General features: G+C 39.4%; 2 protein-coding genes across 3 annotated transcripts; both read left to right on the top strand.

Moving 5' to 3' along the window:
* Positions 1-1,430: 1,430 nt before the first annotated feature.
* Positions 1,431-4,905, top strand: LOC102720662 (protein ALP1-like). Of its 2 annotated transcripts, XM_040528705.1 has the most exons (5): positions 1,431-1,561; positions 1,709-1,772; positions 2,006-2,515; positions 2,606-2,825; positions 2,910-3,590. In XM_040528705.1, exons 3-5 carry the CDS (start codon positions 2,006-2,008, stop codon positions 3,143-3,145), a joined length of 966 nt encoding a protein of 321 aa, XP_040384639.1. In that variant the 5' UTR covers positions 1,431-1,561; positions 1,709-1,772; the 3' UTR covers positions 3,146-3,590. The 2 variants fall into 2 exon arrangements, with proteins under 2 accessions (XP_040384639.1, XP_015698529.2); XM_015843043.2 differs by lacking the exons at positions 2,006-2,515; positions 2,606-2,825; positions 2,910-3,590 and adding exons at positions 3,755-4,091; positions 4,175-4,905 and having other exon boundaries at positions 1,439-1,561.
* Positions 4,906-5,413: 508 nt separating this feature from the next.
* LOC121055722 (eukaryotic peptide chain release factor subunit 1-3-like) lies at positions 5,414-9,738 on the top strand. Its single transcript, XM_040528706.1, has 3 exons — positions 5,414-5,491; positions 7,657-9,098; positions 9,407-9,738. Exon 2 carries the CDS (start codon positions 7,685-7,687, stop codon positions 8,996-8,998), a length of 1,314 nt encoding a protein of 437 aa, XP_040384640.1. The 5' UTR covers positions 5,414-5,491; positions 7,657-7,684; the 3' UTR covers positions 8,999-9,098; positions 9,407-9,738.
* The last annotated feature ends 3,389 nt before the right edge of the window (positions 9,739-13,127 follow it).

Genomic DNA, 13,127 nt, shown 5'->3' on the forward strand with positions numbered 1-13,127 from the left:
TTGGTTGTTAGCTTGTGTTGATTCTCTATATCGACAATAGTAGTTATAAGGCTAGGTGTTGGATCTAAAGAATATTGGTGACATAAAGACACGGATTTATACATGTTCATGCCCTCAAGGTGAGATAATACCCTACTCATGTTTGTAGATGGTTTTGCTATGTCTCCATGGTTTTGCCATTTGTGGCGTGTTTGTGTGGTGTCGCCCATCCCCTTATTCCATGAATTTTATGGCATACCTAGTCAGGACCCATGTCATTTGTTATGTAGGACGAGGGAAAGGACTTCAAGGAAGGCTATCTAATCAGTTGCAACTAAATCCTCCTATTATATCTATAAAAGATATCCAGGATTTTCGTGATTTATATTTTATCATAGAATTATTGTTTTCTTGGATTACAAGTAAGTCACTTGGGTCAGGCCTACTTGACTCATCCTAGTCTGGCTAGAGCAAGGCCTGCTATGAGATATTCGGGCACCAAATACCCCAAAGCTTGGTTTTTGTTTTGTCGAAGTTTGGTATTTGATCTATACATTGGTTGTCATCTCGTAAAAACCAAGTCATCGAAAAAATTGAACTTACCCTTCAGCAACAATCAAGCGTTGTATGCAGCATGTTGGATGCCACCTCATGTGTATGTCTTGGACTTTGGAGGTGGCCTCACAACCTCAAGCAAACGAAGTAGGCCCACGTGTAGCTGAGAGGTGATAGAGTCCAAGACTACCTATGCAGATCAACAACAACACATGCTCATGGCCTATGCGTCTTATGGCCTATGTATCAAATCAAGTGGGTGGAGATGTCCTGGGCATGTTGACGAGGAGGCCCATCACTCCATGATCTGCAAGTTAGTTTTCTTCGGTAAAAATTAAAAACCATAAAAACCAGGCCGACTTTTATCGGTTTTCTTTTCTGGTTTTGTTGTTCTGTGTGAGGTATTTCGGTTTGTATTTTACAGAAATTGAACTTAAAAAAATCCAAAAAAGCGAACCGAAGAAAGTAAATAAATCAAAAGCCCAGCCATAGTGTATACTCGTCATACCAACTAATCACATCAAAATATATGTGGTACTCGGTGGTTGTATCTTCGAGTGGCTTCAGTTAATGCAGCTTTATATTGTCTAAGTCTGGATTCAATACTATTTCCTTCCCTCGTAGTATACTCGTATATAAAATATTGACCGCTGGATTGATTAGGGGTGTGTTTGGTTGGGGGGATTTCAAGGGTTGGGATGGAGCCAACCCAGTTTTATCCTTGTTTGGTTTGGGAGCCTGATGGAGTGGGTTGGACCTAGAAGGAAATATACCACAAAAATTCGGGGCGAGATGATCCGTGAAAATCTGTCGGACCGCGCCAACCCATCTGCAGCCACGGGCGCGCGCACGTGAAGGGAGTCGAGGAAAAATCACTGGCCAGGAAAAATCAACGTTGCACCTCTTCTGTTCGGTGTGCACATCGCCCCTCACCTCTTCTGCCTTGTCGCACAGAACAGGGAGAGAGGCTCCGACGGCGACAGGAAATCCGACGCCGGTGTGAGCTGCACCTCCCCTCCGCTGCCAGGTTCTCCCCTCCCCTCGTTGCCTCCCTCTATGTCTCCTCCTGCCACCATCTCACTGTCTCCTCCCCTCTTTGCCTCCCTCTCTGTCTCCTCCCATGCCTCCATCTCTTCTCTGTCTCTCTTCCTTAATCTTGCTCCTAATGATGCAGGTGAGGAAGGAAGGGAAGAAGGTCAGCGACTGTAACTTTTATTCCTGATTCCTGCATTGTCAAGGTAAACCCTAGCCATGAATATTTCAGATCTATGCTGTTTTTAATTTCTCATGAGGTGAATGGACCTAGATGACATGAAAACTAGTTGAGAATCTATTTGTTCTTTATTTATTAGGCAATGTGTTCACATATCTAGCAAATTAATTTGTGATGATGCCAACTAATTTTAGATGAGATGTTTGTGCTTGAGATGATGGTAGCAATTGTTTATTTTATTTTGTTGTTGTATTGTAGATGGATAAGAGGATGAAGCTTTTAATTTATACAGCAGCTGCAAATATGTTGTTGTCTATGATGGCCATAATAATTGAGTCTAGAAAAAGAAAGAGGGTGGTACGGAGAGAAGGTATTAAATATGGCCCGATGGATGAAAGGGATAGGATAAGAATTGAGTACCTAGACACAAGAATTTGGGGAAATAATATATTATGTGTTGACATGCTGAGACTTAGAAGAGATTCTTTCTTTAGGTTTTGTAAGCTTTTTAGAGATCGTGCCTTGCTTGAAGATACCATCCACATGTCTATTGAGGAACAAGTAGCTATGTTTCTACATAGAGTAGGACACAACGTTAGAAATAGGGTAGTTGGTGCTAATTTTGCAAGATCTAGAGAAACAGTTAGTCGGTATTTCAATAAAGTACTTCATGCTGTTGGTGAGCTACGAGGTGAATTAATCAAGGCCCCATCATTGGACACCCCACCTAAAATAGCAGGCAACCACAGATGGGATCCTTATTTTAAGGTGTGAGATTTATCCTATGTCTATGTTTAATTTGTTATTTGTTTAAGCCTATATGATTCCTACTCTTATGCGATATTGAACATAAAATAGGATTGTATTGGAGCTATTGATGGCACACATGTTAGAGCATCTGTATTGAAGAATATGGAGTTGTCTTTTAGAAAAAAAGATGCAACACAAAATGTAATGGCATCCGTAGATTTTGATCTTCGGTTCACATATGTCTTGGCTGGTTGGGAGGGGACAGCACACGATGCTGTAGTTTTAAATGATGCATTGGAACGAGAAAATGGCCTTCGTGTTCCACAAGGTAATAGATTGATTTAGTGCATCAATTTTCTATTAGTCAACTATTGATATTTAGAAATATGACAAACTCTACATCATATGATAGGAAAATTCTACCTAGTTGATGCTGGATATGGAGCTAAACCAGGATTTTTGCCGCCTTTTCGTGGTGTCCGGTACCATTTAAATGAGTGGGGCAATAATCCAGTACAAAATGAGAAGGAGTTGTTTAACCTTAGGCATTCTTCCCTCCGTGTTACAATTGAGCGTGCATTTGGGTCATTGAAGAGAAGATTCAAAATTCTTGATGATGCCACTCCATTTTTCCCTTACCAAAGTTAAGTAGATATTGTTGTAGCTTGCTGCATTATTCATAATTAGGTCATAAATGATGGAATAGATGAGTTTGTACTCGGTCCAAATGAAGTGATAAATGAAAATGACGACACATCAAGTGGTGTGCCAAGGGATCATGCAGAGATGGTTCACTTCAGGCAGGGGCTTGCTGATCAGATGTGGGCGGACCGTCAAAACCATGTTGCACATTAATAAAACAACTTTAGTATGTGTTCAATTTTACTTCTATGGACCACCTGTATCTTTAATATTTGTATCTCATCTGTAAGACATTGTAGCATTAGTATTTGTATCTCATTGTATGGACAAAAGTTGTATTTCATTTGTATGGTGGACATATGGTGTGGTGAACTCATATTTGTGGACATATGGTGTTGTGAACTCATATTTGTGCTGATTTTAATTTTTAATATACATATGGTGTGCTGAAATTGATTTGTATGGACATGGTGTGTTGATTTCATTATAAGGAGATATGGTGTGCTGATTTCATTATGTTGGAGGTGTGCTGATTTTAATTTTTAATGTACACATGGTGTGCTGCAATTGATTTGTATGGACATGGTGTGCTGACTTTTTTATTTTGCTATGCAGGTAGGACATGGAACCAAACAAGGGAAAGGTAGGGACCAATCATGTGTCATGGACATCAGCTATGTCCAGTTTCATGCTATCTCATTTAGCCAACATAGTGGCTAGTGGCACAAGGACCTCATCTGGTTTTAAACAAGTTCATCTCAAAGGATGTGCTAGAGCTCTCAATAAGAAGTTTATGACTGATCTAACGAGTGATCAGATTTCAAATCATTTGAAGACATGGAGAAAAAAGTTCCAAAAAATAAATAAACTTAGGGAAGTAAGTGGTGCCATTTGGGATGAAGATAATTTCATCATATCCCTAGATGACAACCACTACAATGATCATATGCAGGTATGCTTTGCCAACTTGCTGAAATTATTTGCACCAATTTGTATTCCATCCATTCATAATGTAGTTCTTATATGTCACGGTAGGTTCACAAAGGTGACGCAGAATTTTTTAACAAACCTCTTGTCAACTATGGTGAGATGCTTACCATCTTTGGGAGCACCATAGCTACTGGAAAATATACAAGGGACTCTAGCTCAGTTCTAGGTACAGATGATGTTGCTACTGAAATTCATGATGTGAATGATGGTATTGGAACAATGAATCATGATGAGAGATCTTCTGCAAGTAAGCCAAAGAAAGCCAAGACATGTGTCCATGATGACGAGGGGCTGATTGGAGCATTTGAAAGAGTTGGTGACAAGCTTGCCGCCGCTATAGCTAAGGCCGGTACCCCTGACAATGACATTCCTGCTGATTTGTTTCAAAACTTGAATAGTATTCCAGGTTTTGAGCGAATCCACATCTCTCACTACTATGCTTACTTGGTGGCTAACCCTCACATTGCTAGAGCTTTCAACAATCTTCTGTTCGAGAACAAGTTGGACATGGTTGCTATGTATGTTACCGAGAAGTTTCCTAGCTCCATGTAAGGTTGTGTATGGGTTAAGAATTATTTTGCTATGAACTAAGGTGCGATTATGTGTAAGGCATAAATTGACAATTACGTGTAACCCATGGATTAATACCTATATGTAGAACATGAATTTATTATCCTCATAGGTAAGACTTGTTATCCTTAAGGCTTAAACTTATTATCCTTATATTATTTAGAATGTGGATTGATTGGCTTGTCAATGTTTAAAAATGCTATTTATGTGTGAAGTATTGATGTATTATCTATTTGCAATTTTCATCATCTTGTAATGTTATGATTAATGCATGTGTATAATTGTTCTCAGTTTCTAAACTGAATTTGTAACTTCATATATTTGATGTGAAGAGGTAATCTCACCTTTGCATATGAGGAGGTTACTCTACCTACTTATCCCCCATCCAAACACATGATAGGTTCATTCCATCTCTTTCCATCTCTCTAACCAAACAGAAAACAGACTGGCTCCAACCCTTCAACCAAACAGAAAAATAGAATCACTCCAACCCAAAAAACAGGGATGGCTCCAACCCATTCTAACCCATCCTTAAACCAAACACACCCTAGATCATTTAGAAAAAGACAAAAGAAAATACACCATAGGAAAGAAAGGGGAGAAATAGCAAAATTCCCAGGTATCCCAGCGTAATTGTGCCCAAGAAAGGGAATAGGGATTGCGTGTGGTGGTGCGCCGTCGATCTCGTCCCTCTTCCCCGCCCGCCCGCCCGCCGCCGCCGCCGCCGCCTGCGCTCCGCCGATCTCCACCGACCACAAGCAGCTGCTTGAGCCGCCGCATCCTGTCTGTCTGGTGAGCATTCACCCCATCCTTCTCTCTCTCTCTCTCTCTCTCTACCCACGCTCTTCTTGCTCCAATTCGCGTTTAACCCTAGCTAGCTTCTCTGGTAGATGAGATCTGGAAGGAATTTGCCCTCAATACTAATAACAGCTGGGATAGTCTGTTTGCTCCCCCACAAAGTAACTCAACTCCGCCCTATGTCCTACGTTATATTAGATCCGCCCCTCGGATGTTATCTCATTTTCAATTTTTTCACTTTAATTATTGGGCTTCTTCTGATTACTTGCTGTTTAGAGAGGAATTGGAATTATTATCATCATATTACATGAGCTTTCCTGCTTCTGCTGTGCTGTCATACGAGTTCTAAACGAGTATAACTATTGCTTTGGAACTTACATATTATGTATGTGCTCTCTTCTTTGTTGCATTCTGCTCCTATATGTTTCATTGACCTATAATAGTTTCCTTTTCCCTGCTGATGTATCGTTTTAGTTCAACTGGTAATTCTACTGACCAAACTCTGTGCAGCGGCCTATACTTGAGATTTCCCTCCTAATTATTTCTCAACTTACTTGATTTTAAAAGATTTTTACATTCTCAACTCTGTAGATTGCTACATTAATACGCTGGGAACTAAGTTGGTAACTGAAATTGTATGTGCTAGGCTGCTAGTAAAAAATGAACAAGAAAGATTCCCACAACTGGAGTCCTACTCGATGAACATGGCAACTTTCTGACCAGCTAAGAAGATTTCTTTTGCAATGAGCTAGCCGCCTAAGCATGGATGTCCTTTTTTTTTAGTTTATAAAGACAGACCAGTTACCAGGCCAATGGCACTGCAACCTCTATAATCTTATGCCATTTGATCCTAAAATGTTAGCCTCAAGTGCACTTCGTATGCTAATTTAGTTTCGGTAGTCAGATACATGTTTGGTCTTATGATCTTTGCTTTAACTACAAGAGAATCCTTCTAGCTAACTTTTGATTACATTGTTCATACAAGATAGATACATGTATGATGAGTTGTTTTAACTTTGTTGACTGATTATATTCCATATTTCATTGTTGTGTGATTTTCCAAGTTGATATCTAGTTGACCAGTACTAATTGCACCCTTTGTTTGTTGAGAAAATCTAACAAATGTCATTGACAAACACTTAATTCTAAGAAATGCCATCGACGAGTGTGAGTTCTAAGAAATGTCATCGTACAAACGAATTTGTCTAAGAAATGCCATCGCCGTTAGGGTTCTGTTAACTTTTTTCCGTTAAGTGCTATAGTATGAACAGTGTTTTTAACGGCGGAAATGGACGGAACCCTAACGGCGATGGTATTTCTTAGACAAATTCGTTTGTACGATGGCATTTCTTAGAACTCGCGTTCGTCAATGACATTTTTTAGACTTGGACGTTTGTCAATGGTATTTTTTAGATTTTCTCTTATTTGTTTCATGAATGTACTCTCTATTTTGGTTTGTTGATTTTTTAAGCTAAATTCTGTTTCTGGAATATGGTTTACATTCTATCCTGGATGTATTATTTTTATCTGCTGGACATTCCAATTTTAAAATTTTACATGGTTATGATGGTTATGCAGGTCCTTCATTTATTGTGCCGTTAACTGGATGCTTCATTTTATTTCACCTTTTTCCCCAAATAAAATGTCTTTTATCAAGTACCTTTAGCCTAGTGATGACATCTTATGTATTTATGACTGTTTCACGTTGGCTGCAAAAATCATTCGACTATATGCAAATGAAAACTATTTTCACATTTCATAGCCTACCTTTTCCTAATCCGAACCAAATTTTTCCACCCTTTGAGCAACATTAAACCTTGTGTACTGAGTGTTGTGGTTGTTCAGTAGTTGTTTGATGCTGAAAGCTTGTGGTGGAGGGTATTCGGTGTGTAAAAGGTGGTTGTTTTTGTCGAAGAAATTAGTTTCATATTTCTTAATTTAGTACAAACAGCAGGTAGCGTTTCCAATTGGTTGTCATGAATTGACCTTGTGCTAACAAGAAAGTTGAGTATACATCACACCTCTAGTCAACTTCTAATAATATGACTTGTTTTGGTTCTGTTGTGCTACCTATTCTGTTACAAGTTTTTCTTTAAGGGAACAGTGTGTCTAATGTCCCCTTCAAATCTCTTATATCTTTATGTTTTGGCACCGTACAGGTGAACCAGTCACCCAAGCTCTGCCAAGATGTCTGACAGCCATGAAACTGATAGGAACATTGAGATCTGGAAGATTAAGAAGCTAATCAAGGCTCTTGAGTCCGCTAGAGGAAATGGCACAAGCATGATCTCTCTCATTATGCCTCCACGTGACCAGGTCGCGCGAGTGGCCAAGATGTTGGGTGATGAATATGGTACAGCCTCGAACATCAAGAGTAGAGTTAATCGTCAGTCTGTTTTGGCTGCCATTACCTCAGCTCAGCAGAGGCTGAAGCTCTATAACAAAGTTCCTCCAAATGGATTAGTTCTCTACACTGGAACCATTGTTACTGAAGATGGGAAGGAGAAGAAAGTTACTATTGATTTTGAACCATTCAAGCCTATCAATGTATCACTGTATCTTTGTGATAACAAGTTCCACACTGAGGCTTTGAATGAGCTCTTGGAATCTGATGACAAGTTTGGTTTCATTGTTATGGATGGTAATGGTACTCTTTTTGGCACACTAAGTGGCAATACACGTGAGGTGCTTCACAAATTCACTGTTGATCTCCCAAAGAAGCATGGTAGAGGAGGACAATCTGCTTTGCGTTTTGCTCGTCTTCGGATGGAGAAACGCCATAATTATGTCCGGAAAACAGCTGAGCTTGCTACCCAGTTCTTCATTAATCCTGCTACAAGTCAGCCTAACGTTTCTGGTCTAATTCTTGCTGGTTCTGCTGATTTTAAGACAGAGCTGAGTCAGTCAGACATGTTCGATCAGCGACTGCAAGCCAAGATACTTAATGTGGTCGATGTTTCTTATGGTGGCGAGAATGGTTTCAACCAAGCTATTGAATTGTCAGCTGAGATTCTAGCAAATGTCAAGTTCATACAGGAGAAGAAGTTGATTGGCAAATATTTTGAAGAGATCAGTCAAGACACTGGGAAATATGTCTTTGGCGTTGACGACACTCTTAAAGCTCTTGAAATGGGTGCTGTTGAGACCTTGATAGTGTGGGAGAATCTGGAAACTAACAGATATGTGCTTAAGAACAGTGTATCTGGTGAAACTGTGATCAAGCATTTGAACAAAGAGCAGGAAGCTGACCAGAGCAATTTCCGTGACCCAGCTACTAATGCAGAGTTGGAAGTTCAGGAAAAAATGTCTCTCCTGGAATGGTTTGCTAATGAGTACAAGAAGTTTGGTTGCTCGCTTGAGTTTGTTACTAATAAATCTCAAGAGGGGTCACAGTTTTGTAGAGGATTTGGTGGCATTGGTGGTATCTTGCGTTACCAGCTAGATATCCGGTCCTTTGATGAGCTTTCTGACGATGAGGGATTGTATGAAGACTCTGATTAGCAATCAGCCAATGACATGACTGTGCTGGCCGAGGGAAGGACGCCGCAGCTGCAACAAGTCTGATTTGCTCTACCTACGCAGGATCACTTGAAAAGCAGCTGTATGTATGCAGATTATTTATTTGGTCATTGCTTATTCGGGCCCCTATTTTCGCTTTTGTTTATACTTATAAGCTAAAATTTGAATTTTCAACCTTAAATTTGGAATAGATTTTAGGGTTTTTTCATCATAGTTTATTTTTTTAGCCTTATCTTTTAGACAGCCAAAGAACATGTATATAAAAAATTTATTTATAAATTATTTTTTATTTATAAATATATCATTTGACTCTATCACCAAACGATTACCCCCATTTTTGTTAACTTCTCGTACTAATGTTATTATTTGACTATTCCTCTCTTGTTCCAGACCGAGAAGAAATTGATGGGCGTGGGCCAGCCTCATCCTATGGTGGAAGGGTTTAAGACGAAGAGATTATTTTGAGTCACATCATGATGATAGTAATGTGTCAAGAAGTTGTCGAACTTAAGAAGGCATGCATGATGCCTTGTGGTCGTATACTGGCTGTTGTCTATTGTCAGTTTTCTGCAACTATGTGAGTTCCCAAGTTCTGAAATCGAGTCTGCTTGGTTGAGCACGTTTGACGCGCTCATATGAAGTCATAATAACTATATGGTTGGTGTAGCTGCAATCTGCTACTTTGCAGATTTTACAATGAAGTTGCTACTGTCATTCTAGTTTGCTACTGCTACTCTGCTAGGGCATGTCTTTATTTGCCGCCCGCCGTCAGGCAGGTTGGGATGGATGGATCTTGCCTGCTTCGTAATAAAATTGGGTTTTGATCAAACCCATAGATACTTCTCTGGCAATGACCCATAAATTGCCTTTGGGAATTTCGCTTCATGGTATTGCAGAAGCAGTGAAAAAAAAATCACGTTCCACACAACAAAGTCAAAGGTGGGTACTTGCTAGATTTGGCTATTTTCAATCCAATGACTAAGTCAAAGGTGGGGACTTGCTAGATTTGGCTATTTCTAATCCAATGACTAAGATGGTGTTCATAACATTAAATAAGTTGTCACCTAGAATGAAAAATAATGTGGTAAGTGAATAAATGAGAAAATAGAATGAAACTATGTCTTGCATAAGACATGGTTTTTACACAACATCCAAGATATCATGTGAGATAAGTAGTATTAAATTAAAGTATGGAATAGTGGTGTTTGTATTGGAAGAGTAGTGTCTAGTATTAGTTTCTTGATGATGTAGAGTTTATAGAAACTATATCTAGTGTTATGGGTTGTTTCTTGATGATGGGGAGTTTATGAAAACTATATCTAGTGTTACGGGTTGGGAATGGCTTAATGCTTTCCCTCTAGCTGATCAGAAGTTGGAATCGAGGTTTGAGGCATGACAAAAGTCACGCATGAATGGACCACCATGTTATTCTCAACTAGCAAAGGCCCACGGAATATAACCAAACAGTCTACTTGGGGTCCCTTAACTATGGGATGAGTTTCCTTCGCGTCGCTTAACCACAAAGGACGCCCTTAAATTATCAAAACCAGAACAAATCTAGTCTCTCGGTAGTTTAGAACGTGGTTTTACCCTATGATGCATATGTGGCTTGTTGATCTAGGCTTAATCTGACATGGAGGCTATATAGTGCTTATGTGGCAATATAGGTGGGTGAGCCTACCAACTCAATAACTAAATGAGAATTGACCTCGTTGGCCCTAATCCCTCTTCTTACTCTCGTTAGATCAGCTGGAAAGGGGATGTGAGCTTGGCACGCCACTCATAGAGCATTTGGTGGAACCACGCCTCGAGGACCTTACCAACCGTCGCCTCTTCCAACCCAGTCCATCCATCCACGAGGTGTGCCCCGTTATTCCGCTTGCTCATGCTTGCAAATTGATGTGACGGTGATAGTGGTGGAGCTCATGCTTGCAAATCAATATGGATGGGGCTCGATAGAGGAGGTGGAAGTTTAACAATAACAGGCTCACTTAGTGGACTGATTCCATCAACCGCTCCTTTGTTGCCACGCCCAATCTAGCCACTCTAGCATACCATACTCAAGCGGTGGCAAAGGGAGAGATGGTGAGGGGAGGGGCCGGAGACAGTCGAGCCTAGCCGACATGGATCTAGCTTCTCTAATCTCTCGTGCTCTTCCAGCCACATGATTGCCACCACATCCTTCTCGTCATCTTTCGTGATGCCACCCTTCCAATACAGTCAGTGTGCCGCCCACCGATAACAACCTTTGCTGGCTCGCCGCCGCCTCATCAAGCAACGTGTGAGCAACGTGTGAGGAGATGGAAACACCCAACGGCCATGAGGCCAATCGACCAAAACAATATCTTTTGATGTACAATCAAAGGGACTTAGAGAGACTGACATATGGGTATAAGGATGGTGAGGCCCACATGTCAGTGAACACGCTCCTCTAACTTTACATAAGAGGATATGCTTCCCATCGACCATCGTCGATCTGGCAAGAGGAGAGGGGAAGAGATGAGGGAAGGAGATAAGGGAGGGAGAGGGGGAGAGGAGGGTGTTGACATACGAGTCCTACTTTTTATTTATTTTGATCGACAAGTAGATCTCACTAGTTTTTTTTAAATATTTTTACTGACCGAGCAATCACAGTGTTACCACCTAGGATAAAACCATCGCTATTTGCTAACTGCGGTAACATATAGGCACCATATAGAATGAATCAGTTGTCTAAACCAATGAGGTACTTGGTTTACTTTGGTTTAGAAGCTATGGGATATTATATACTCAGTTCTATGGTCGAGAGACATATGAAATTTGATATGCAGTTTTATTTTTTATTTTTTAGGGGTGCGTAAAGTGGTTTGTTCGGATAGACTTCCTCTATTTCTTTTATTTAATAGCGTTGACTTTTGAGTCTATGTTTGACCATTCGTTTTATTTAAATATATATATAATTATTTATTATTTATAATGATTTGATTTATTACTAAGCATGCCTTATTTTTTTTACATATTTACACAAATCTTGAATAAGGCTAGTATCAAATGTAGATACAAAAGTCAACGGTATAAAAAAAATAGAGGGAGTAAATTGTATTAGGCTCACGCATACATATCAGATGTGTTAGTTTGTCTGGGAATAGTGCAGAATTTTTCTCGGCTTCTGCACGTACGTTTCCTGAACTACTAAATGGTTAGCAAAAAATTTTGATATAAAAGTTTATCAACCCACATTTTTAAAGTAGATTTTTAACTTTATAGTAGTTAATTTCATTATTTATAGCATTGAATAAATACTATAAAAATTAGATAATTTTGTATATTTCAGTTGAAATGAACACAGCCATAAACATGCACATTCATTTGGCACGTGAACTTGTGTGTTGCATGTGAACAAATGCGAACATAGCGTTTTTTACGCGCATGTTTAATGTTAGGGGTTATTTGGATCTAGGGATTTTTTTTAAGTCCCTTGTCACATCAGATGTTTGGACGTCATTATTAAATTTAGACTGATAACAAAACTAATTGCATAAATAAATGCTATTTCATTAGATAAATTTTTTAAGCCTAATTAATTCACGATTAGCAAATGTTTACTGTAGCATCACATTCGCTAATCATGGACTAATTAGACTCAATAGATTCGTCTCATAAAATAGTCCAGAATATGAGATGAGTTTTATTAATGGTTTATATTTAATATTTCTAATTAGTATCTAAACATTTGATAGGACAGAGACTTAAAAAAAAGTATCCAGATACTCCCTTAATCGATCAGCTAAAAGAGTGGATGGTTAATTAGTTGTCCAATCCAACCGGCAGCTAGTAGTCGAGGACGAACGACGCAAGAACTAATAAAGCAGCTGCTGCCCTGCATTCTGAGAGAAAAATAAAAGGGTCAGCGAGATGTCATCCGCAAAAAAGCATTGCTAGCTGCCCTTTTGATCTCTTACTATTAGCAGATTGGGATGTTGATTAGTTATTAAAGCTAAACCCTCAGATGGAACATCTCTTTCACATTACCTACCTACTGTGACAATGGCATCTCATATTCTCATGCCTTTAACTTGCCCTTTAATATGTGAAAATGGCATATATTGTTAGTCATGAAAAATGATATACT

The sequence above is a fragment of the Oryza brachyantha genome, chromosome 11 (assembly GCF_000231095.2).
Source record: "Oryza brachyantha chromosome 11, ObraRS2, whole genome shotgun sequence".
Taxonomy (NCBI): Eukaryota; Viridiplantae; Streptophyta; class Magnoliopsida; order Poales; family Poaceae; genus Oryza; species Oryza brachyantha.